This window comes from Solea solea, chromosome 1 (genome assembly GCF_958295425.1).
Source record: "Solea solea chromosome 1, fSolSol10.1, whole genome shotgun sequence".
Lineage (NCBI taxonomy): Eukaryota > Metazoa > Chordata > Actinopteri > Pleuronectiformes > Soleidae > Solea > Solea solea.
Genome location: NC_081134.1, coordinates 21,888,304 through 21,915,639, shown reverse-complemented (window position 1 = coordinate 21,915,639; position 27,336 = coordinate 21,888,304). Strand labels below are relative to the sequence as shown.

The following is a 27,336-nucleotide window of genomic DNA, read 5'->3' as shown; positions in this document are numbered from 1 at the left end:
AAGTGCAGTGAACAGTAAAAGTCGCAGGAATCATCCTGTGTCGGTTGGTGAGGTCGCTCTGAAATTCCGTCATCTTCCGACTACTTCCGAAAGTCGGAAAAGGACTCAAACGTATCTTGAGCTATCCTTTGTTTGTGTTTTTTAGGGATACAAGCCAATAACAACACTCCGATTTGGGAAATTCCAACTTCCGACAACAATGTTGGATATGGGATTACAAGATGGCCGCCAATTGTCAATAATGACAAACACTACTTTTCCAGATTTATTTAAGTGGAACGTGGTGAACTCGGAGGTCACTCAACTTCCGATGTAAATGGATGGCACCGTCAATGACCACGTCAACAAAAACACAGAAATTAACACAAACAAGTGGATTTTATTTGTTGTGGTAAAAATATTCACGACCGATATAAACTACACACACACACACTCTGCTTATATCATCATAATAATAAAAAGTGTCTGAGTTTCAGAAAACTTTTACAAAAATAAATACAGGAGATGGAGAGAGGACATGACTCTTTCAAAGTAAAAGCCTCTCAGAATATTTGAGATTACACTGATGATCTAAAGTGATAAAAGGGAGGATTGTAAAAATGACGAAGACAAAAAACAACAGTAATAACTAATGACTCCACATCTTGTAATACATGTGATCGTCCTCTAGGTGGCGGCGTGTCTTCAGCCTGTTGAGCATTCGCAGTTACACCAATTCTTTTTTTAAAATACAGTTCAAAGAACATGAGAAACTGAACTGAAGATCAGAGAAACAATAAAAAAATTACATTTTCACAGAAGAAAAGAAAATATCATTTAGAATAAAATACAGAATTAATTTAAATATGGGGAAATAAAAGTGAATTCACACTCAGATTGTTTGTGGTGAAGTTAAACAGGAGCTGCTGGTCCTCTGCTGCCTCATGTGGTCACTTTGTACTCACCGTGAGCTGTTGTAATACTAATGCGATAACGACAATGTTTTTTCTCACACGAACACTTTAGTGACGTCGCAGGAATCATCCTGTGTCAGATGGTGAGGTCGCTATGAAATTCCCACCACTTCCGAAAGTTGGAAAAAGATACAAACCTATCTCAGGCGAGCCTTTGTTCGCAGTTTTTAGCGATACAAACCAATAACAACTTAGTAATAAAGGCAGCAGTGGATCACAACTCCTGTGCTGTGATGTTAAAATCACTGATTTTTTGAGGTGTGGTGCACACACACATACACACACAGAAAAGTTTACCAAGGGACACAGTTTCTCGTGTAGTAAAGCTGAACCGTTAAGATGTCTATGATCTCTCAGACTAGTTCTAGACACAAGAATCCAGCAGGGGGCGCAGACACAGCTCACAACCACACACTGTCAGTGTCTCGTACAAACACACACTTTATATAAAAACCTCATCCATCACTGGAAACACAGTTTTTCATTGACGTGATCCTGCTATGGAGATTTCCTGAGCCACGCCCCCAGACCTCCGGCCTGCAGGGCGGCAGTGAAGAGCTGCAGCGCCCTCTGGTAGGGTCCAGCGGTCAATTTGGAGCCACAGTACGTCTCCGTAGTAACGTCTGCTCCCGATATCTGAGCGTTAAAGAGAAACGGAGACGTTCACCTTCATGTCGACTCTACTGCTAAAAATAACTTTAGCACCCGTCACGTGAAAATGGACATTTTATCATGGATGTATTATAAGAACTGGATAGAGCTCCGCCCCTTTGGCTCCTCACCCAGCGCATATGCCACAAAAGTTTCTGTATTTTCTGAGTTTATTTCCGGGTTGTGCAGCCCATAAAGCATGCGCATTAGTGTTACTCCCATAATGCCTCTCTGCAATGTGAACGAGCCGTCCACGTTCTCGACTTGCTCAGCGTGTCCATGAATAGTGAAAGGCATGATGGGAGTACGCTACTGATGTGCGCAAGTGGATTTCATGAATACCGATGGCACGTTTGCTTCAGGCTTTAAACCATGGTCAAAATCAACGATAGTGAATACAGTAAGATGAAAAGTATAATGACGTCATGACAGGTTAAAATGATCAATTTAATGGTTCATTTAATTGACCGTGACTATTAGTTTATGTGTTGTTACAGGAATTATTTTTGTTTTATTCCATTTACTGATATACTGTATGCTAATCATCAAAAATGTTGTAAAATACAACAATTTCCTGTCACAGAACTCAGAACACATTAAGTACTTTTATGATGATTAAAACAACAATTACATTGAGTATTAACCATGGATATGATGTTTGGTCTCATTGCTATGCTTTGTATTTTGGTTTAAATTTTGAAGTTCAAATTTCTAACTGTTTTTGTAGGTGGTTTACAAATAAAGCTAACTTATCGTTATAATTACAATTTATGGTAAATATAATAATCATAAAATATTAAAATAAAGTCAGGCCAGAAAACCTGCAGACTGACGATCATATTATTAGGAACAATAACAATGTGTTATAACTCACATTTATCATTAACTTTATGAACCGATAGTGGCGATAAGACAAGCAGCCTCCCTGGGAATCAGTGGTGAAGTGAGCACAGGTCTCAGTGCATCACACGGTCATCTGCCCCGTGTTCACGATGTCAGTATGAATCCACACAGCAGCTTGTTAATACATCGATAATAAGTTTGTAAATAAATCCTAATGAGCAACGAATAAATAACTAAAACCTGCTTTGTTGTAATATTTTAAAAAATGTAAAAGAAAACGCCTTCATTTATTCACATCTCTCATGAAGTTTTCTTTTGGTTCCCTGACAGTAGCCACTCCCGAGACACCACATGACCGCGCTTTGCTGTGCTCGTACACACCTGTGACGTCACTCTGGGAAATAAGATTTTTATGGCCTTTAGGAAGGTTTTACAAATGTGAATGTGAATTAAAAATATAGAATACAAAGATCTATACATCCCTTTGTCCATGTCTCGAGGTGTCCTGTGAACACTTTTATAGGCATCTCTTTTACTATTGTGGTCAATGGGAAAATTTTGGGTTTTTGGGCCCATGAGTATTTTTTGTTGCAGTACCACGAGTGGCCACCATGACACAATTGTCTTCAAGGCAGAGGGGGCGGTGCTCTATCCAGTTCTTATAATACATCCATGCGTTTTACACTCGGCCGACATTTCCGACACGCTAATTTCATACATATTATTTTTTATAGCAAATGGATCAGAACATCTGGACTGATTTTTGTGCTAAATCTTGGCAAAGAATAATAAAATAAGAAGGAAATTCAGAGCTGCTGTAGAGTTCTTCCACAGCAGCTTCAGGAGAACTTTCTGCTTCATCTTCTCACATGAAGCTGCTCCAGCGTCGTTTATTTATGTTTGGACTAACCTGCTGCTGCTGCTGCAGCCGCTGCAGCCGCTGCCAGTGTGTGAACAGTGAGTTTTTGCAGAGCTGCGACGCCGTCCCGCAGTTCCTTCTCCTGCCTGTGGAGGTGCTGATCTCCTCCAGGACTTCGTCACCACAGCTCCAGTTCACGCTGATGTTTGGAGGTTTCCCTGCTGGACGAACGTCGCTGCTGCTTAGACCTGAGTCCACGAGAAAAGCAGGTGATGTTTGAGTAAACAATAATCTGATATATTTGTGTATTTAAGTGGGTCGTAGTTTCAGTTTTTGCAATTAAAATGATGGTTGACGTTCCTTTTTTTTAAAGGGAACTATTTAGTGGTCCCTGTGGGATTAAATTGGTTTTAATCTGGGATCAAATAGGTTTAAATATGGGACTAAATTGGTTTAAATATGGGATTAAACTGGTTTAAATATGGGTTTAAACCAGTTTAATCTGGCTAAAATCGACATAAAATCTTTAAAAGTTGCCGCAGCAGCATGGACGTACCGCTGAGCAGCAGCCGCTGCCTTCGGTATGGGAAGGGTAGGCGTTTGACGCCGGCAAGGCGGCGAGTCAAAGCTCTGCTCAGGTGACCCGTGTGACTCAGTGTCCCCACCGTCAGGCTGTGCAGGTAAACCGGCTCCACCAGGTGGGACAGGAGCGCCCCCTGCAGTCCGACAACGCTCCACCTGCGGAGACAAACATTTAAAAAACAAATAAGCAAAAAAAAGAATTTTGGTTTTCAGAACCGATGACTCACTTTGCCATTTTGTCGGTGCACGACATTGTGACTGGTGGTTTCCCCGCCGACGCACTGTCCTGTGGCTGATTGGCCGCTCTGCGCGGCGTGATGGGCAGTGTTCCCTCGCCGCTGTTCACTTTCACTCTGAGGTGACATTGAAACCTCCTGCTGGAATCTGTCACAAAAGAATTCACATTACACTTTCAACCAAATATTCTGATCTCTGAGAGTCCACTGTCCGTTAATTGCATTTTCCTTATGCATTCTGGCTAGCTACGTCCCAATCCACGGGCTGGAACCTCTGAAGGACGCAGTCAACGGAGGCGGTGAAGCCAACAGGACACTGACCGATGATGTCGCTCATACTTCAGCGAGCATGCAAAGTATTCTCCTCTGGGAAGAAAGTCTTTCGTTCACTCTCCAGCCCGTGGATTGCGACATTTCTCCAGTTGTCTCGTCGCTTCTTCCACCGCCATCGTGTTTGTTTGTTGTCGCCTGAAAATCTGCGACTTTGCACTGCCCTCTAGTGGCCCCAAACAAGCGTTTACGGGACGTTTGTGGACCGTGACGTTGGATCAGCGCATCACCTTTACTGCATAGTTAACTCGTTAAGGGACAGTCAATTAGGGCGAGGCGACACGCGGAGAAGAAGAACCTCGTCCTGTTCTTATATTCCAGATATTTTTAAGAACCTTCGGGAGGGAATTTAGGTACAAACGTTCACTTGGACTCATAAAAGATGAACGGTTTATTGAGGTTTGTGAGGCTAGAGGTCAAAGATCGATGTCTCACATGCCGCCGTGCTCTCATAGGGACAGTTGAGTCGAGCGTCTCCGCACGGGGATGAGCCCACGTACATGTGGAAGAGGACGCTGTCCCGCAGCCGCAGGCCGCCGCCGCCACCACCTCGTACAAAGACGGATCGTTCCTCATGGTCGGCCGATTCACTTTAGAGAGAACAGAGACAGTAATTATTCACATACGACAAAATAAAATAAACACTGTTGTTGTTCGTACCAGAGCAGCAGCTCCAGCTGAGCGTACAGGAAGCGAAGCAGCGCCCTCCGGCTGAGGACTTCTGCGTGGCAGTCGTTGAGCGTCCAGTTGCAGTCGCTCGTGACGTCCAAGTCCCGACACTTTGTCCCCGTGGCCAGTGACACGACCTGAGCTGATCTGAGGTCAAACCCTGCACAAAGAAGAGGAAGAGGAATGAAATCATGTGACTCAGATTCTCCAATCACAACCACTCACTCTCCCACACCAAAGTCCAGAGAGAAAATGATTTTAACATCACACACTCAGGAGTTGTTGATCCACTGCTGCCTCCATCACTCAGTTCAAATGTCTGATTTTGTAAAATTGGACATTTAAAATCCTATGTTCAGATTGACCTAAGTGACACAAAGTGACCACACGAGGCAGCAGAGGAGCAGCAGCTCCTGTGTCCCCGCCAGCTAAAATTGCTGGTTTTCTCTCAAACTTTGGTGTGGGAGAGTGAGTGGTTTACAAACTTGGATCACACTGAGGACGAACGTCTCCGAGGCTCCGCCTCTCACCTCTGGTCATTACGATCCCTGCCAGGACCTTGTGACGGTGGGCGTGCGAGGTAGCGGCCGTCAACTCTGCGTATTTCTCTCTCACCAGGTGGAAAATGGACTCTGCGAAAAACTGAGCAGAGGAAGAAACATTAGCGTGAGATATTCCGTAAAACTCTAGCAGGCACAGATTTGACGTGTTTTGTTGTTTTGCCTGGTATCAGCTATACTGTTAAAGTAGCTCATTCTGCTTTTAAAAGAGGAGTTTTTTCCTACATTCATTCCCCATGTGTGTCGTCACAGACTCTTCACTTCATTAACCACATACACGACCTCAGAGTCTGTGGCTCTTTTTAAACGACGGTGGCACAAGGTCGTTGTTTAATGAGTGTGTTAAACAATTATCTGTGACATTATTATTATTTTATGCTCTTCACACCCGCTTTACCTCAGCCCTCTCTGGTCTGCCACCAACGCCACTCATTTGAACTTAGTGATGGAGGCAGCAGTGGATCAACAACTCCTGTGTGGGTGATGTTAAAATCACTGATTTTCTCTATGGGCTTTGGTGTGGGAGAGTGAGTGGTTTATAGACGTCAGTTTCCTGTTGGAAAAGTCTGTCTAACAGTGAGATAAAGACGTAAACATGTGCTTAAGATAACGTACACTTAAAGTGACATTTACATCCCCGGCTCTCTGTTACCAACACATACACAAGTTTGTAAATCACTTACTCTCAAACACCATTGAAATTGATCTGTTCCAGTCTCAAACACACTTTGAAAACCCTGAACTATCCCTGTAAAATCCAGGTTGTGAGATTACACGAGTGTGAAACCACTTATTTGTTGGTGTTTGTTCTGGATTGGCTCGTCGTCATAGAAACAGCTCCAGGGTTTAATTTCTCTTCATCGTCAGCCATCGTTCAGTCTCTGGAGACAAAGAACGTCCTCATGTATTCATATAAGACATGAGGATGATCCTTGCAGGCTCCGAGACTTAATGAAGCTGTTTAGATGCAAAAGATATGTGACACGTCCCACTCTCAGGCCTCGGGACGTCACCGTGGTTACACTGATGAACGACACAGGACACACATTTATCTGTGTGTCACTGCTCGAAGCTGAGAAACGCGAAGGACGCGACCTGTAGGACATTTTCCTTTCAGCCAGGGTTCAGTTACATTTCTCCTGTTTCCTGTTTCTCTATAAATGAGACATATGAACGTTTACATGGAGACCAGACCAAAACAATGACTCCAGAATGACCCTTTCAGCCTTCCCTAAATCAAGCTTTTCTTTCTCTGGACTGTTTTCAGTCTCAGTGAAGAGCAGATTTTGGCCACTTAATAACAGGTCATCAGGATACAACCTATGAGGGGGGCCTCCAGCAGATTCTGGAGAACATGCCCAGAGCAGAGGGGTGATGGTCCAAAGAGGGCTCCCAATGTCTGTCTCTGCCGAGGGCCTCCTGAGACCCTAGTGACATCTCCGCTAATGTACGGTATTAAAGGCAGGAAACATGGATCGCTTGTGGTGTTTGACAGAACTCGACTCACCTGAGGTAGTTGATTTTTGTCTCTGCTGCCCTGGAGCCTCATGACCTTCCTCTCTGGTCCCAGACTAATGTTGCACAGGGACTGTAGAGCCGCTCCAGCCGCCCGAGCCTTCGCCAGCTTTTTACTACGACCACACCCCTCAAACACCCTGCCCTCCACCACGACCACCATCACGAAACTCCTCTTCAACCTACCGCGGACTCTCTCTGCCAGGCACGTGTACCGGAGTCCTGGTCGAAGCTGGTTGAGCAGCACCACTGAACTCCGGTGCTCTAGAAACGACGTGCCGAGGGCTTGACATTTTGGATTTGCTGAGGTGACCAAGTCCAGTGCGAGGTGAACAAGTCGTTTGTGGTTGTAAAGGCTGGAGAAAGAAGTGTTGCAGTGAACAAGATGACAGATTTCAGGCTCCGAGTCTTTGAGGAACACATCAGAGACGTCTAGTTTATCTGCCGTAAAGTCCATCGATGTGCTGGTAAAGTTCCCCATGACAGCGTGAATCTGTGACGCGTTTGGGAACTGGACGAAGGAACGTAGAGCCAACTCTGCGGCCTTTATCTTAGCCCACTTCTTTGTTGGGCCTCGACCCTCGAAGTGGAGACCATCGACGTCCACAGTGACAGAAAACACTGGGGCGTGCAGGGGACCGGCCTTCGTCGTGATCTCGTATCGTAGCCCGGGTCGTAACTCATTCAGCTGCACCACAGGGTTCTTCTGAGTCACCGTCCACACTGCTGTCTTACTTTGGTAGAGCAGCCGATCTTTTCCGTCCTCCAGCAGCTGCCTCGCCTTCACAGCTCTCGATCCGTGTCTGGTTGTGCAAAAAGTCGCCGGGTGATGCTTTGGTAGCAAATCGCAGTCCACCTGGATTTTATGATTCTCTTTCACTTCCAGAGTGCTTGTACCTGTCAACAGATCATGACACCAAAGTTAGCAGTCATGGTTTTTTTTAGCAAGTAAAACATTTTCAACTGTTCCTGCTTTCAACAAATATTTGTTCATCCAAATTTTTATTTTAAGATGTAGGTGTGCGTTAAGGCCCTGGTATACTTCTGCACACTACACTACAGCACGCATGGACCCGGCAACTTGTGCATGGCGCAAATTGGCCAGATTTTGGAACCACGTGTAAAGAGCACGTTGGTTGACAACTCATGCGTGAACTGAATTTCCACCCAACTGGTAGGTGGAGTATAAGCCCCGCCCCTCAACAAGCAGAAAAAACATTTGGACACCAGATAAAATAGTGTCTTGTTGAGACATTTTGTTGTCATCGGTTCAACGTCACCCCACCAGCCAAACTAATGCCTGACTGAGGACTTTACCATGTTAGAGACTAGAGGAACAGCAAAGTCTTGAGTGACAATATTGCACAGTTGTTTCTCATGAGGTACTCGCTGTGAGCAGGATTTGAACCTGTGCAGGGATTTCAAATCCAACTCCTTAACCACTCAGCCATCACAGCTGTTTCTTACTCCTGTCATTGGCTTCTTGCTCGTGAAAAGGAATGTCTGTCTTCGTATTGAGGTTGAAACTCACGTCTTCCCATGTTTTATGTCGTTTTTATCACTTCATTAACTAAAACCCTTTCGTGAGTTTACCCAGGCAGCTAATTTATTATTTTAATAGTTTGTATAATGTACCTATATGCAGAATGCTGCTGCTGCTTTTTCTGCAACAGGCACAGATCTGAGGCAGTAAATACACTGATTTTTATCACAATTCAATTCAATTCAATTCAATTCATTTCAATTCAATTTTATTTGTACAGCGCCAAATCATAACATACATTATCTCAGGTCTCTGTACATAGACAACATCAAGGAGAGCAGAGAAACCCAACAGTTCACACAATGAGCATCAGTGGAGAGAAAAAACTCCCTTTTAACAGAAGAATAAATCTCTGACAGAACCAGGCTCAGAGATGTGCGGTCATCTGCCTTGACCGGTTGGGGTGAAAGGAAAAATGGGGGACAGCGGAGAGGTGGGGGACAGAAAGGGGGGAGAGAAAGGACAAGAGGGAGATGAGGTAGAGACAGGAGAGAGAGACCAGGAGCAGAAACACAACAACTGTATCAAGTTACAAGTTTATACAGTCAATGATGACATGTTTATAGCAATACAATGTAATTTATATAAGCAGCAGCAGAGAGTATTGATAAAAATTATACTGATATCGACTTTTAATTATAGCATAATTATAATGGTGATGATATTTATGATATAAATAGCCTCGAAAACTGGATCTGGATCCTGCAACCTGCAAGATGAGAATACAGAGAGAGAGAGAGTGAGTGTGAGTGCACCAAAGGAAAATCCCCCAGCAGTCTAGGTCTATAGCAGCATAACTAAGAGATGATCCAGGTTTCCCTGAACCAGCTCTAACTATAAGCTTTATCAAAAAGGAAAGTTTTAAGTCTAACTTTAAATACAGAGAGAGGCTCCGCCTCCCGAACTGTCATTGGAATCTGGGTCCACAGGAGAGGAGGAGCCTGGTAACTGAAGGCTCTGCCTCCCATTCTGCTCTTACAGACTCTGGGAACCACAAGTAAACCTGTATTTTGGGGCCCTAAGTGGTCTGTTAGGGTGATAAGGTAAGACTAGGTCTTTCAGGTATGAAGGGGCCTGACCATTAAGTGCTTTGTACGTGAGGAGGAGGATTTTAAATTTAATTCTAAACTGTACGGGGAGCCTGTGTAGAGAAGCTAACACTGGAGTTATATGGTCTCTCTTTCTAGTTCCTGTCAGAACTCATGCTGCAGCATTTTGAATTAACTGAAGGGTTCTAACAGACTTGTTGGAACATCCTGATAATAAGGAGTTACAGTAATCTAACCTAGATGTAACAAAAGCATGAACTAGTTTTTCAGCATCCTGTAAGGACAGAATGTTTCTAATTTTCATAATGTTCCGCAGGTGGAAGAAGGCTGTTCTGGAAATTTTATGTGTGAATCAAATGACATTTCCTGGTTAAAAGTAACTCCAAGGTTCCTCACAGTGGAACTGGAAGCCATGGTGATGTCATCTAAAGTGACAATGTTATCAGAAAGTTTTTCTCTGAGGTGTTTAGGGCCGAGTATAAAAGTTTAAAAGTAGAAAGTTACAGGTCATCCAGGACTTAATGTCTCTGAGACATTCCTGGAGTTGAACAACCTGATTTATTTCATCCGGCCTCATTGATAAATATAGCTGTGTGTCATCTGCATAACAATGAAAGTGTATGTGTATATCTTTCCAGGCTATATAAAATTCCTCTAGGTTACTGGAACACCATTTTCTTTCTAATCTACATAAAGCCTGTTTAAGAGTGCGAATATTACAGTTAAACCATGGTGCTCGTCTCATCTGATTTACCACTTTCTTTTTCAGATGGGCAGCGCAATCTAATGTAGTACGTAGTGAACAAGGTTATCTATAAGGGCGGGAGTAAAATCACAATAAAGGTTGTACTGTCTCTTTGAATGTATTAATATTATTATCAGACAGGCACCGGCTGTAGCTGTATTTTTTATTTATGTTATTGTAGTTCATTATTGTACAATTAACTGTGAGTAAATAATGATCAGTAAGGAGAGGGTTTTGAGGAAATATGTTTAAGTTATCAATATCAATAGCATAAGTTAAAACAAGATCGAGGGTGTGACTAAGGCAATGAGTTGAAATCCAATGGGAGGTTCGAACCCTGCTCACAGCGTCAGATGTGCAAGTTAAGGACTTATTCAGTTTAAGTACTGTGAATACTACGCTCATGCATCACAACCTGATCCTGTTACAGATTCAGCCCATGAAATATATTACACAACTTTGGATCAAGACTTCGACTGACCAACATAATGACATCTGAGACACATTCAGGGTAGGTTGTCACACTTTGATCCCACAGCTAGTAAGGTGAACAATGATCTGAAACAAGGATGAGGATCACGCTGTGAGCAGGGTTTGAACCTGCGCGGGGTAACCCCATTGGATTTCGAGCCCAACGCCTTAACCACTCGGCCATCACAGCTGCTTCTGCTGCTTCTAAAGACACAAAAATGACGACTCTGGTCATGTAGTACAGTTTACAACATTGTCGTTTCAGGCAGGTGCACAAAGGTTTTTGATTTGAGGGACGGTGGCCAAGGCCAAGTGGTTAAGGTGTTGGACTTAAAATCCAATGGGGTTTCCCCATGCAGGTTTGTACCTTGCTCACAGCGTCAGAAACATAAAGTACAAATGTATTTACTGTAATTAACACAAATATTGTGTATCTGTGTCAAATGTGAATACAGGGACGACGTGGTTCTGCATCGAGTTTGAGTGGTCGATGATTCGATTTCCCAATCGTATCATCACATTCGTCATCACTCAGTGTGTTAAAATGCAACGTGGAGTTCCAGTGGGAAGTCACTTTCTTGTATGTCCCACTCTACTCGCTGTAGCGACATGCCCCCTTTCAGCTTGTTTGTATTTGGCAGTATCTGTGTGACCTATGACATCACAGACAAAACGACTTTAGCAGACAGCTACTCGGTACCTTCTCAAGCTCCATTCCGTGTTTTTCAACTGTCCGTTGACGTCAAAATATCCTGAAGTTGTGTCAAATTTTGACAAAATTATTCTCATAAATTGAACACTTCACAGTGGTTTTCTGCTCCTAGTAATCAGATTTCTGTCTGTTCTCTGTTGATAGATGGAATTGGTTTACGCCATGGAATCACGTCTAAGCAGAAAAAAATAAACATTTGCTGTCAAATTGACAGGTCAATGATCATTATTTGGAAGTAAGTGATGAAATTACCGTGTGAAACATAAGGCAAAGTGCAATTAAATCCCAGCCAGGGACAATAATGATAATCTATGGCTGTGAGCGTTTAATGCTGCTGCTTTACTGTCACAGCATGTTCTGTTTTCATCAGCGTGGGTTTTTTTCCTCTAAGTTTGTCCTTCCGTCAGCAACTTCCTGTTTACAGGAATTTTATGTGACGGGTAGGTGATCATGCGAGTATGTTCCCATTCAATTTTGGTAAGAATCCGCCCACTGATGACGTCACAAAAATGATCTGAATTTCAAGAAATCCCCATTTCTTTTGAATGGGCAAAACTGTAAAATAAACTAACATATCTTTGGCAAACTTTATCAGATTTAAATGAAATGTGGTGTGTGTCTGCAGAATCAGACTCTCTACCAACACGATAAGTTTCATGTGGATCGAATGCTGATTACAGATTTGGCGACAATTTAAATGTGAAGTGCCGTTGAACAAGTTCAGATCTCGGCAACAACTTAATGGATCAGCGCACGTTTTGCCGCGTTAAAGCGAGATGGTAATATCTATACGCAGGTAAAGTTGCGGCAGCAGTTGTCTCCATGCTGAGCTTCACAGGGAATAGAACCCTCACCATCCCTCGCAGAGCTGCTGCCACTTTTTATCCGCAGAGCACCCTGTGCAGTAAAGTAAAATGGGCACAGAGTGAAGCCAGCGAAGTTTCAGAGAAGTGAGGAGTTTGACGGATTCCACCACTCACATGGTCTACTGTCCTAACGTGTCCCCATGTTGTCCGAATGTGTCCCCATGTTGTCCAAATGTGTCCCCATGTTGTCCTCACGTGTCCCCATGTTGTCCAAACATGTCCCCATGTTGTCCTAATGTGTGTCCCCAGACATGAGTCGCTCCACACAGAGCAGCTGTTTGCTCCAGAATCATAATCCGCGCTAAAAGCCCGACAATCAAATCATTTTTACAGCCAGCAAATGACGGTTTGTTACGAAATCCCCGATTAACGGAGCAATTCCATTATGTACACAAGAGACTTTGTGCTGGCAGGAAGTTCTGTTTCCTTCACTCTTTTGTTTTTTGGCAAATTCTCATTCTCATTTTCATTCAAATGTGTCACAGATTTTGAGATTTTGCTTTGGAAAAGCCTTACCTGACATAACGTGTGTCAGCTTAAGTCTACGATATCTTAAGAACATGTTGACTGCTTAATTTATCCATAAAACCAACTTTTGTGACAGGAAACTGAAGTTTGTAAACCACTCACTGTCCAACCCCAAAGTCCATAGAGAAAATCCGTGATTTTAACATCACACACAGGAGTTGTTGATCCACTGCTGCCTTGATCACTAAGTTCTAATGTCTTATTTTGTCACTTCGACTTTCAAAATTCTTCATTCCAATTTATTTCAGTGACACAAGGTGACCACACGAGGCAGCAGTAGACCAGCAGCTCCTGTTACCACGCCAGCTGAAATCACTGATTTTCTATATGGGCTTTGGTGTGGGAGAGTGAGTGGTTTACAAACTCTCACAGTGAGATAAAGACGTGAAACATGTTCTTAAAGATATCGAGACTTAAACTGACGTAGATTTCATATGATACGTCTTTTTATTAAGTGGTTAAAATCAGTTTTTCCTTGTGTACTTGCTGGCAGCTTCAGTGAGTTCGTCTCCTTATCTGTCTGAATATTTGTGTGAAGTATGATTCAAACGACAGCTGGTATGAAACCATGGAGGCATTAGTTAAGTGCATCCCGCCTCTTAAATAGAGGGATTTAAGAGTCTGTGTTTTTCAAAGAGAAAACACTTTGTCTTCCGTGTTGATGTACACACACAAAAAAGGGCTAGTGGTTCATAAATTAAAGTGGAAATGGTCTCGTCGGCGCACTTTGAATAACCACTGGATTTAAAACAAAAGCCACCGCGGATTAAACTGCCACATTTTACTCAGGATTAGCATGTGGAGAATAACAATGCCGGTTTAATCTGAAACAGCTGACCTGTTGAGTGTAATTACGACGACTACATTGATGTGACGCACACAGACAAAATTAAACATGTCCTCGCTGTGTTTTCTGGCTCGTGAAAAATTTTCTTTCCCCACTTCTGCCTCTGCGCTTTATGTGTAGGTGAATTTCAACACGGTAAACTTGAGATTTGAGCAGATTTAAGTCTCCTCTAATACTTTCTACATTTCTGACAAGTGTCTGCCAAAATCGCCCAATTTTCTTCCACATCCCCAAGTCTTTATCTGCATCTCGATAGAAACACTATTGAATCCTGTTAAAGGCGGTTAAAGTGAGCTACTTCATAAAAGATCAGAAAATCAGTTTAAGTCTACGACATCTTTAAGAACATGTTAGACAGACTTTTCCAACAGGAAACTGAAGTTTGTAAACCACTCACTCTCCCACACCAAAGTCCAAAGTCACGGATTTTCTCTATGGGGTTTGGTGTGGGAGAGTGAGTGGTTTACAAACTTCAGTTTTCTGTTGGAAAAGGCAGTTTTATGGATTAATAAAGTGGGCAACATGTTCTTAATATATCATAGACTTAATCAGGGGAGTCTTTTGTTCAGTGGCAGCGGCACATGGGTCGCCGCACACGTCGTATCAGCACTGAATTAACACATCATATCATGGAGCCATGACCTCAACCAAGCCCAAATAAGAAAAGTAAAGGTTCTATGATTGTTAAAAAACAATTTAATATTTAGTCATGTTATATATGTATATATAAGTCATAAAGTTTGAATCAAAGTAACAATAATAACAACAATAATAATGATAATAATACGTATATTATTGTAACACCCTGCTATATTCACCACATAAACTCCATCAGATGTGTCCTGACCTTTGACTTTACTCCTCCTCCTCCTCTTCCTCCTGGACGTTCCTCTCACATGGTGCTCTGACCTCTCCATGTTCCCTCATGCACCGCTGCCTCTCTGCCCACCAGAGCTTTGTCTTCTTCTGCTGCTGCTGCTTCTTCTCTTGTGTCCGTGTGAAAGTGAACTGCAGCTCCAGCTCCTCCCGCCTCCAGCTGTGACATCACGAGGAGAGACAGAGCGTCGTTCACCAAGGCTGTGATTCAGTATCAGTAGCAACTGATCCACCACTGAGCCCCTGTTCATTTGACTTTAAAACCATTATCTGAAGATTATTGGTAGAAAAATAAAAACACCACAATGTGTGTGGCAAGAGACTGGATCTGTAAATATATAACGAAGCCCCTAAGGAGAAAATGTGACCATGAAAATGAAATGTTAACATTTTAACATGAAATGTAAAAAAACAACTGAAATTTATGGGAAAAAAATATAAAACTGGGATGAAAAATTATGCACAAAATACAATAATATGACATTTGATTGTAAGTCATATTATAAAAGGGCATTTAAAAAAAAAAGAAAAAAAGGTGAAAAAATTAAGCTTGTAAACCACTCTCCCACACACGCACACACACACACACTCACTCTTCCCCCCCCACACACACACCTGCACATGCACACACACACTCACGCACACACACTCCTTCTCCCACACACACACACACTCCTTCTCCCACATACACACTCACTCCCCCCACACACACACGCACACACACACACACTTTGGTGTGGGAGAGTGAGTGGTTTACAAACTTCAGTTTCCTGTTGGAAACTTCACTCCACAATCACACTTCAATCTGTAAAAAAACCTGTAAAAAAAGATTTTATAGTAACTAAACAAGAGGAAAATGAAAGGTGGCTGTAATTTCATCTATTCCCTGTTTTGCATCCTAATCTTCACTTTGCATAATCTCCCCTCACTCGAAACCTTTACCTCCAATTAATATCAGCTGTCTAATCCCTGCCAATCAATGTCCTCAAACTGGAAATCTGGCGTCGTTAAAATCCCAGGGAAGACTCAAGTTGTTCCCCTTTGTTGTTCGTCCCCGGGGTCATTTTTTATCGCGGCTATCGTCGCATTTCATCGCGTCACGCCTCCTCTCCCCGCTCCACCTGCACCCATTCTCCCTGGGGGATCAGCGTAAGTGACGATGTTTATCTCCAGGTGAAAGTGTTGAGGCTGGGAGGCACATTTTTTTTGTCATTCTCCACCAAACCTCATAGAGAAAATCATATTGTAGGCAGTAGGAGTTGTCTCCCTTCCGTAAAAGAGCAGCAGAGCGGTGCTACTAAATGTAGTAGCCTGGCACAAGTTGTTCCAGTGTGTACGACAATTCACAGTACGACAATTTAGTATTTTCCATCTGGCAACACTGACCCAGATGGAACCTGTTTTTTAGACTGCACATGAAAGCATTGAAGTCTTGATGTAACGTACAGGACTGGACCCAAATGCAGGACGGTTTTATTTCAGAGCACACTCAGGCAAACAGGCACGTAGATCCTCAAGTAGGCGACGAGATCAACGTGGACAGGAAGTTGAACAGATGAGTAGTCACAGAGATCCTCAAATAGGCAACAAAGACGTGCCGGCGCGAGATCAACGTGAGGCAGGTTACTGACTAGAACAGGAGAGCAGACGTTAGCAGAATCACAGGAGCACAGACGTGCAATAAATCCACAAAAAACGAGATACAAAAATAGGGAGAGCTCAAAAGGTGCGAGTAGCACTGGCGACGGACGAAGACAAACTCACAACAAGACACAGGAAATGGGAGTGGTCATATACACTAAGGAATCAGGGGAACAACAAACAGCTTTTTTCACAAAAACAGGTAATCACGGAAGTGAAAAGTAAAGAGCATGCAGACGAGGGACGAAAAAGACTTCAAAATAAGAGAATTTCACAATAAAATAACATGGACAAGGGAACAGTGTGCATTTGGACTTTCTGGGTATCTCATAGGACTACTGGAATTAAGCTAAGTATCACTTCTGTAGGTCTTTCTTATTTGGTTGCTATTTCATTAATTGCTATTGTATCTAGCTGGGTTGCTTGACTTTTGACTTGTCTGTTTAGTTAAGGTGAAAGTTTGTTGTTGATATTTTGTCTGCTCGGTCAAAGAGAAAGTTGTTATTGTTGCTGTTTTGACCTAGTTTCTATTGAGACATCACCATCACCAGGTGTGAAGTGTCATTGGCTACAGGGGAGTGGCCAACACTGCTGTAACCAATCAGGCCCTAATCAGGTGTCTTTTAAAAAGCAGCACTCACTTTGAAGCGGCAGCTTCAGCAGCAGACTCTTCAAACGAAGACTCAGGAAGACAAAGACACAGGAGCCTAAACCGGAGTCTAACAAGGAGGCTAATGAGGCTAAGTACCTGCCTGCAATTGTTTTACTACCTTTCACATATGTGCACTTTTTCCACTTTTTCTTCACCAGAAACTGCTCCACCTCCGACCTCACGGTAACTCCACTTCATGTCTCTGATCATTTCTTCATTTCCTACTCTCTCCCACTCTCCCAATCTGATGATCTCATCTCATCAGATATTGCACTTGTCCGTCGTAACATTCACTCACTCTCTCTCCCTCATCTCGCTCCTCAACTGTTCTATCAGCACTTCCTTCAGCTGACTCCTTCTCACTCATGCATCCCAACTCTGCCACAGACACCTTCCTCTCTACTCTGTCCTCCTCTCTTGACTCTCTCTGTCCTCTTACTTCACGGCGGGTTCGTAAGTCCTCCCCAGCCCCGTGGTTGTCTGACTCAGTGCGTGCTGAGAGAGCCACGATACGGGCAGCAGAAAGGAAATGAGGGAAATCAAAACACCCTGACGACCTGCTTTCCTATCATTCTCTTCTCTCCACCTTCACTGCCTCTATCTCTGCAGCCAAACAATCTTTCTATCAGACTAAAGTTCAATCCTCTTTCTCTAACCCCAAAAAACTTTTCTCGATCTTCTCTAACCTCCTTGACCCCCCCCACTCCCCCTCCCTTCTACCAATTCACTTTGTCAACTACTTCACAAAAAAAGTAGATGACATTCGCTCTTCTTTCTCAACCCCACCTCCTGATCTCACCACTCTACCAGCCACAAATTCATCTCCTTCTCTATCCTCTATGAATGATGTTGTTTATTGTACTACAAACTAAGAAGGACTTAAATTGAGATACTGTATCCTCATGAAAAGAAAACCTTTTATACTAATATGTTTTGGCTATGTCAACACCAGCTAACTTAGCCAGTAATATTGCTCTTCCAAAGTTTCTTACATGAAAATGAGTTTTCTTTGTCTCTGTTTCCCTCTCTAACATTTGAATCTTTTGATAGGAATAGTGCTAAATATTTTCAAAAGTTCCATGTTTATTGAGTTTATTTAGTATTGAGTAAGTTGACAAGATGCTACACTACCTTTTTATATATTTGAGCATTTTAAAGAATTAGCAGTAGGCTAGTTAACAGATTAGTAGCCTAGACTACCATTAAACATGCTATTACTAGAAGTACTATCAGTATTACTATAGACATTGATATTGCTCCACTTTGTTTACAGTAGCTGATTTCAGAATGCATTTGTTAGCTGTATATAAATTATATAATCACAACAAATGCTAAGATTTTCAATGTTCAGTTTCTCATTGTCTCCTCTCTAGGTGTTGATGCATCTTCCATTATATCTCAGTCTAATAGATACTGTGACAGTTGTCCTTTGTTAGTCCTTGGAAGGATCAATCTCTTCATTTATTAAAAACATCTCAGAAGCAGAGAGAGAAAGGATAATTCAACATTAAAAAGAATCAGACCAAGAGGATGAAAATGAAGAACTCACACCAAACAACAACACAGACAATGAAACTCTTACTGGACCACACGAGGATGCCACACTGAATGAACCTCATGATCATTACCAACTAGATGAACCCCAAAATGATATCCATCTAGATGATCAGTCCAAAGATGCTCTGCTAGACATACCCCAAGATGATGTCCAGCTGTGTGGACCTCCAGATATTGATACGGAAAACAGAATACATGGCACACCCACCTTGCCTACAGAATTGCTGTCATTTGTCAGACATGTCAATGACTGACAAATGACTGTGCTGTGGCTGAGTGCTATCTCGCTCGTTGCTACTGCGTTAGTTTTGTTTTTAACTGAGTGTTTTCTCGCTCTGTTGTTACGGCGTTAACTTTGTGGCAGTCGGGTGTTTTCTCACTCTGTTGCTGCACTTTTATGGCGCCACAGGTTGTCTGACTGGACTCATAGCCGAGTGTTTCTCGCTCAGTTATTTCTAACACTGCTGGTGTTTTTTCTCTGTGACTGCCCCTTGTCTATGTGATTGTAGCTGGGTGTTTCTCGCCCTGCCGCTACGTCGCCAGCCTCGCAGTCAGGTTAGTAGGACTTCAACGGCCTCTGTTACTTCTGTTACTGACTGTTTGTATGTCCTGCATGGCTCCTCTCAGTCCAGAGGACGGCCATGACAGATGTCCTTCATGTCTTGGCATTGAACACCTCAGGTTGGCACTAACTGAAGATGCTTGCATTAATTGCTCCTGCATGCCATTGGCAGAGAGCACTGCAAGGTTGATTAAACTTGACAGTAACTTTGCTGAGGCTGGGTTACCGCCTTGGGGGACCCTAGCATATAATCCCCCTCTGGGCTCCAGGCGCCGGGAGTGGTTCAGTCTCCACTCCCGGGGAGTACACCATCTGAACACATCTGTGGGAGAGGTTCGGCAGAGCAGGTGTCGACCGACTGCCTCCTGTATGCCTCCCCTCCGGTCCCACTACTCATGCTGACTCTTCACAGGATAGTCAGGAGCAGTCACACAGTGTTGTTGGTGGCTCCCTACTGGCCCGGCAGGATATGGTTTCCTCTCATCCGTCAGCTTCTCAACGGGGAGCCCTGGCGTCTTCCACTGAGACAGGATCTTCTGTCGTGTGATCAGGCTGTTGTCGAGACCATAACCAATGCTCGTGCGTCCTCGACTAGACTGCTGTACGCCAACAGGTGGAAACGCTTTTCTGTTTGTGATAATCAGAATGTGAACCCAGAGCATTGTTCTGTTCCTGTACTTCTTAGGTACTTGCAAATGCTGTTAGATAGAGGGCTCTCTGTCTCTACTATAAAGGTATATGTGGCTGCTATCTCGGCTCGACATGCCCATGTGAATGGTCGATCTGTGGGCTCACATGTTCTTGTGAACAGGTTCGCTCCGGTTACGGCCCCCACATGTTGCTCGGGTGCCATCGTGGGATTTGTTGGTCGTCCTGGAAGCCCTGTGTTCTCCTCCATTTGAGCCCCTGGAACATGCTGACCTCAGATGGCTGTCTGGTAAGACTGCTGTTCTGATGGTTCAGGGGTTACCATGTGGCCAAACCCCTCTTTCCTCCCTAAGAGGCTTTCTGCTTTTCATGTTAACCAACCCATCAGTTTGACAGCCTTTGGGGGCGGTCTACGTTCTAATACCAACTTACTCTGTCCTGTTCGAGCTCTGAGACAGTACATAGAGGTTTCAGCTGGGTTTCGTAAATCCGACGCTCTATTTGTGTGTCATGGTGGGCACAGGAAGGGCTGTGCCTTGCATACACAGAGGCTCTGGCATTGGGTTGTTGATGCCATTTCTCATGCCTACAGGCTTAAGGGCCTTCAGATCCCTCTAGTGAAATGTCACTCGACCAGAAGCGTCTCCACGTCGTGGGCTGCTTTGAAAGGTGTTCCACTGAATGACATCTGTGCTGCAGCGTGGGCTTCTTCCTTCACCTTTGCCTGCTTCTACAGGGTTAATGTGGCCACGCCCCATCCTGTGGCGGCAGCGGTCCTGTCTGTTCCTTCGGTCTGCAACTGGATTTCGGTGAGTGGGGATTCCTCATGACTTTGTTGGTACAGGTCATCCAGGTATTTCATACCGTCTCTGGTGGTCAGGAGAATGAAATAGAACGAGAGTTACGGATGTAACTAAGGTTCTATGAATGACCGCCAGAGTTTGTTGTCACTCAGAATCTTGATGAGAAGATTCTGTAGGAGACGATCTCTCGGTGCCAGGCCCCTTTATACCGGTCGCTTGGGACATGTGACTTTGTTGGTATTATGTCTCGATCTGCGAATGCGCATGATGGATATCCAGGTATTTCATACCGTGTCTGGCGGTCATCCAGAATTCATAGAACCTTAGTTACATCTGTAACTCTCGTTAATCTGTTTACGGTCATCAGTGCAGCCCCCCACAGGCTGCAGTCTATGGGTCTAACTTCAACGGGAGGACGGCAGCGCTGAACACCGTTAAAACGCTAAATACACCAGGTTTGAGAATGTGAAATTGTGCGTTCGTTAATATGAATTACAGACTTGTCAACGTCTGGACAAAATTTAACGTTAATGACGTGACAGTTTTAGTGCCACAGCTCAAGAAATTAAACGCTAACAAGATCATCCTTTATTATTCCCGCGGTGAGGACATTTACAGTAAAGGTAGAAAGTAGCAAGAGCTGCTGCAACAGGCTGTGTGTGTGTGTCTGTGTGAATAGGTGATTCAAGAGAAAATGTCCAAAACATTCTCCATTCCAAGACTTGAGGTTGTGAGTGGAAGTCCACCACCTGACGACTTCAGAGAGAGATGGCCTGCTTTGTTTTGTGAAGATAGGGTAGGTGAATCTAGTATATAGACTGAGATTATATGTCATAATTTACTCATTCTGTGTCAAATTATTCAGCTCAATTCCTGATGTATTTTTGTTGTGATTTTGTCAATGCAGATCAAAGAGGAATTCAGGAGAATAACCACAATTTCCCTGGAGCAGAGCTTCATGGCAAATTTGACCACTACACACCAAAACTTATTACCTTGATGAAGGCCAAGGGAGGTGTAGTGGGGACCAAGCTGAGGCCATTCCTGTACATACTGAGTCAGGTGTGTTTACAAGTTGTACTTTTTTGCGGGGAGATGGGACCCTCTGTTTATCTCACTCTCACACACACTTACACTACCTAACACATATGTTTAAAGCCTACATTGACCGGAAGCTCCAATTAACGCTGCGTTTGTGTGTGTATCTGCGTCATTACCTCGTTTATGAAACCCTAAAGTTTCAGAACAAACAGTTCAGCCACTGCTGAGAAAATAGGGTTTTATTGTTTTCCTGGGCTCTGCGAAGCGGATCGGCACTTCCGTAATTTGATCTCGTCATCAGAAATCCTCACCACTCCTCTCACCACCGTAGCGCCTCCTGGTGCGGGCACTAGTCCGGGCACATCCGGTTGCATACATTCAACCGCAGAAGAAGAAGAACTACTCTCGTTGTAGCTGCTGAGATGCAGAGCATCCACCGTGCCAGAGGGGGAGCTGTGTATCTGAGAGCTGGCCTATCTATTACGTCACTTCCAGGTACCTGGCCAATCACAGGACAGTGGGAAAGCTCTCGTTGGCTGGCCAATCACAACACAGTCCACATTCTGGGGGTGTGGTTTTGGTCTGAAACAGTGCAGCTGGCGAGAGTGTCAGTGAGGAGATATTTTGATCGGCTCGTTTGCAGAGATTAGGTTTTTAATCATGAAAACAAGTTAATATATGTAAGTAGACCTCCATAACTAACATATATGTGTGATACAAGCATTCTATGTCACCTTTAAGATATTACAGCATAAATACTTGCACTCAGGAGCTTGAAGTATTGTTTTTGGAGGCACTGTGGGTCTGTCACTGTTTGTTTTTTTTGTTTGTTTGTTTGTTTGTGCTTCTGCACTTGCCACTATGACCAACAGAGGCTTGTTGCATGAATGGGGTGAAGTTTGCAATCTCTGATTGCCTTGTTTTACTTGTAAATTGTATGCAGGAGGACTGCCGCACTGATGCCGCTCAACATGTTCTGAAGATCCTGATTGTCCATGGTGTTGATGGAGAGGATCCCATGAATGTATCCATCGTTCTTGAAGGCAAGGAGATATTACAAGGATGTGGCAGCGCTGCTAGAGCTTATGGGACTGATTTCTGCCCTCAACCATGCATATCCCCCAACACTGCGTTACACTTTTGAGATGTTTCATAAAGTTTTCCGAGAACTGGATGGGATTAAGCTGTCCCCAAATGTGTAAGCATTGAAATTAGAATTGCTGTCTTAAATGCGATCACCATGATGACTACGGTACAGTCTCAGCTGTTATGTGTCGATTACACAGGATGTTTTCTGTTAAGAACAAGGATGTGTTCATGCAATGCTTCATTTTACAGAACAGCAGTCCCTTGTATTGTCTTTTCCCTTGTATGACTTATGCCACTTTATCAGAGTGTCTTGTTTTGTGGGCTGCCCTCGACACTATTTTTTATTTTTTTTTGCATTATTTAATGACTGGCAAAGGTAAAGGTTGGCAAAATAAACTGTTGAACCTATATGAACTGCATTATTGTGTGATCTGTGTTAAAAGTAGCATATATGGGGAAAAAAACAAACATTTACTTAATTGAAGTGAGTAAAATAACTTAAATCCGTTAAGTAATTCCAATTTTCAAACAGAACAAATAATGTAGAATTTACTTGTAAATGTAATTACAGTGAATATTACAGTCATGTAAGATTTACTTAATACTTTCATGACTGTTTTTTCTTATATGAATGTAATCAAGAAACATTTATTTAATATTTTTATGACGGATAAGGTTAGTAGTATGTACATTTTACTAGATCCTGACAAGTCAGTTTTACTTAAAATAACAGAATTACAATTTACTTGAAAAAATTGAGTGCAAATTGTTAGAAAGATTTTTTTATGTAAATTCTACAAGTTATTTATTTGAGTGTACGTAGTGCTGCTGTGCACAACCCATGTTTTATTATTTGGTGCTGTATGTCTTTTCTTCACTGCTGGTTGAGCAAAGACAGAGATTTAGTTGACAATTCTATAATTTCTACGGTTCTCCTGCAACAACCACACAACATAAACAGGGTAACTGCAACGATTAAAGAAATAAGAATAGAGGAAATAAGAGTTTTCCATTTACCAAACATTCTATCCATTAAGTCCTCAAACGGGTTATCAATGCCAGAGTGTTCTGCCATTTCTTCAGATAACATTTTTAATCCTGTCAAAGCTCTGGTCATCAGAGAGCCATCAGGAGCAGTGTTATTGGGTATAAAGATACAACAATCTTGACCAAACATAGCACATAATCCCCTGTGGTACACACATATATACATCATACCCTCGCCAATCTTTTGGCTTGATACAAGTCATAGTATCACATAAATCGAATTGGAAGGAATGTGTTTGGTTGTCATGCGGTGTTTGTAACTCTAATGTAGGGATCGTCTGGCAGGGCTCGTTTTGTCCTTTAGTCCGTCTGTATTGGCATTATGTCAGTCAGATTGTGATGTTTTGTCTCTGCTTTCTGACTTGTGTATTCCACCTAATAATTGGTAGGACTATAGCAAGTGAGATTAATGTCAGGGTGATCAGGCCTTACATCATCCACACCCAGCTCGCCTGAAAGTGTTGAATTGTTTATTGTTCGTCATCATCGTCGAGTATGTCTTGTAGTCCTTGTCTTATGTCAGTTAGACTTCTCTCCCCCGGGTTTTCTGTCAGGGTACACTGTGTCTTATGCCACCAGTTACTAAGTCTATGCTCGTCCAGCCACACCTTTAGACTGTAGTCGGTAACTCAATAAATTCAGAAGTCCAGCCGGAGCTACAATGCGACCATCATTGTTTCTCCATAGTCTTGTTTCTTTACATGTTGTGGCCCCCTTATTCAGCCATGCCTGTTTCTCAATCGGGGCAGCTTTCTACTGTACTTCTATTATCTCTTTCTCTTCATACCTGCCTGGCAACCTTTCTATTTCCTTCTTTCCCTGTATCATCTGTTTACTTAGATCAGGCTTATAATCAGCAGCTAATTTTGCAGCAGCATCCGCAGCATTGTTTCCCCTAACAATGAAGCCATCCCCCTTTGATGTCCTTTACACTTAGATATACATACTTCTACTGACACACTGTAGTAGTACACACAGTATTGAGTCGTATCATATCATCAAGATCATCAAGATCCTCAAAACTCTCTTTCCTCCTTCCCCCTTTTGAAACAGAATGGCACTTACAAAGCCATTCTTTTCATAAACATCTATATGAAAGGGCTACCAATTTATCATTCTCATCCCCATCTTAACTCTTGCTTTCCCATTCGCCTCTACCTCCTTCACCATCTTCATCCTGTTACGCTTCATACTTCTTCCTTTCATGTTTTTTCTTCCTTTCTTCCAAATTTTCTTCCAAATCAGTTATCAGATTTAAGGTCTGAACCTCTTCATTATCCACTTCCTCAAAATTCACTGTCCCGCCTTTTACTATTATCATAGGAGCCACGATGGTGTCTTGCTGCTTCTGGTCTTTCTTCTGATATGAGACTGCAGCTGCTTCTAATGCAGCTATAGAATCTGAATAGGCGCTTACGTATGGAGGGGGTGACACACTTGCTTTTTCAGGGAACTGTGCTGCAACTATACAAGGATATGGTCCAGGTGTATTTCCGGTGGCAGTGACTCTGGAGCTATAATGGCTCAGCTATATTGATGTAAATTTCATTATGTCTTCTTCTTTTCTTATGCCCTTTTGATTTTTCCTTTTTTTAACCGAGGAGCTTTAGTTAAAATCTCACTCAAGTTTTCCATTTTGATTTTGCATTGTTTAATAAAGCCACTTAACACAGAGACTGGGACCATAGGCCAACCCAAGGACCAAATATGCCCCTGTTTTTCATTTCCAAAGCCCATTGCAAAAGATTATTTTGACTGGAATCCAAAGCCTTTGTGGGCAGAATGCCTTTCATTTTTTTGCCCCATATAATGTAATATATATCTTTTAACAGGTTGGCCATTTCTAAGTTTTTGCAGTTGAGTATTATCCAACTGTCTTACACAACATCAAATTTCAAAAAATATACACACATGCAGGTGTTTGGTGTGATTGACGCAATGTCGGGAGTTTCGAGTCCAGTCAAGAAGCTTCTACAGCGATCCTTTGTTCGCTGTGCCTGACTGCTAGGCCTTTAAACCAACTCTCCTGTTAATCACCTCCTAAATTGCACGTCCTTACCCCCTTATCCTATCACCCGTAAAATCTCCACAGAATCAACCTTGGCAGGAAAAATGTCAGCAGACCACTGACTTCCTCCCTTTAATAGTACTCAAGGTTGAGAAACCACCCATAACAATTGTTCAAGAATTATTTCTTTTTTTATTGAGCCTTTGTTTAACACTAATCCGTGCTTGTGCAAACAAATGTCTTTTGAGTAAACATTGATTTTATTTTAATATATAGGTAAAAATGTCCTGTTTATATGGGGCTCATATATTTTATCATTTATCAGTTAAGTCTCCCTTTTGAAGTTCATGTGTCATCAAAAATGAGCTCATTCATTTTAATTATATAATGTCCCCATACAGGCTCATATATGTATTTTAACACTGAAACAGTAACATATATCCTCTTTATTAAATTCTAATAATATTGATTACACATAAAAAAACTCAAACCACTTCACACGCACACACTCAGAGCTCAGCTCTCCAGCAGACTAAAGCACATTAACACCAAAACAAATTCAATGTGATCACAACACACAAACAACACTAATCCCAAATTCTCAAGTCAACTCATTCATACTTTCCTATAGCATGTTTTTTGCCGCTTTTTCCTTTAATTCTCTAAATTTATGCTACATAGGCTTCAAAGAGAGGTCTCATCGAACACTAGTTCGTCAACTTAATATTCGGGAGGGGACTTACATTTGAATTCAATGCTATATCTCCAATTCCCAGAACTGAATCAAAGAACCAACTATTAGTTCTATAAGGTTTACGGCCGGCCTAATGCCTAATGCGGTTCTTGTCACCGGACTCTAACCGGGACCTTTTTCCCGGAATCTAACCGGGACCTTTTCCCCGGACTCTAACCGGGACCTTTTCACCGGACTCTAACCGGGACCTTTTCACCGAACTCTAACCAGGACTTTTTTTCACCGGACTCTAACTGGGACCCTTTCTCGGACTCTAACCGGGACCTTTTTACCAGACTCTAACCAGGACCTTTTACGCTTTGTTTGTTTTATCTTGTTTTTCTATTTTTTTTGTTGTGTTTTTTTTTTTATCCGTTTGTTTTATCTTCCTTAATTCATTACCATTACATGTGATAGATCACAACATAATGAAACCTTCTATTATTATTAAAATTACTTTTACTAAGGACCGTTTAGCACCATTAACACTGACAACTTTTTCATGAAAGAGGTATTCTGCTTACCTTTATTTTGGAACTCTCAGCTGGAAACGTTCCTTTCCAGCTGGCCCAAATCCAGCGAAGATGTCCCTGAACTCGTAAGTGACTGATCCGGGTCACGGCACCAAAATTGTTAAGGTCAGCCATCACTACCTCACCCCAATTCTTTGGATCAATTCACAATGGTTCAAATGATGAGACTTAAACTATGAAGAAAAGT

At 42.7% G+C, this 27,336-nt stretch overlaps 1 protein-coding gene and 1 non-coding gene across 5 annotated transcripts; both read right to left on the bottom strand.

Annotated features, from left to right (window-relative positions):
* Positions 1-359: 359 nt before the first annotated feature.
* LOC131451698 (double-stranded RNA-specific editase B2-like) lies at positions 360-27,336 on the bottom strand. Of its 4 annotated transcripts, none has more exons than XM_058622324.1 (10): positions 27,141-27,336; positions 14,807-14,995; positions 7,191-8,095; positions 5,654-5,765; positions 5,115-5,283; positions 4,890-5,044; positions 4,116-4,272; positions 3,863-4,044; positions 3,358-3,554; positions 360-1,589 (listed from the first exon to the last, which is right to left on the bottom strand). In XM_058622324.1, exons 2-10 carry the CDS (start codon positions 14,874-14,876, stop codon positions 1,452-1,454), a joined length of 2,085 nt encoding a protein of 694 aa, XP_058478307.1. In that variant the 5' UTR covers positions 14,877-14,995; positions 27,141-27,336; the 3' UTR covers positions 360-1,451. The 4 variants fall into 4 exon arrangements, with proteins under 4 accessions (XP_058478307.1, XP_058478333.1, XP_058478316.1 ...); XM_058622350.1 differs by having other exon boundaries at positions 4,140-4,272; XM_058622333.1 differs by lacking the exon at positions 27,141-27,336 and adding an exon at positions 16,282-16,372.
* trnas-cga (transfer RNA serine (anticodon CGA)) lies at positions 11,115-11,196 on the bottom strand. The gene has a single exon. It is a non-coding gene; the product is annotated as a tRNA-Ser (tRNA).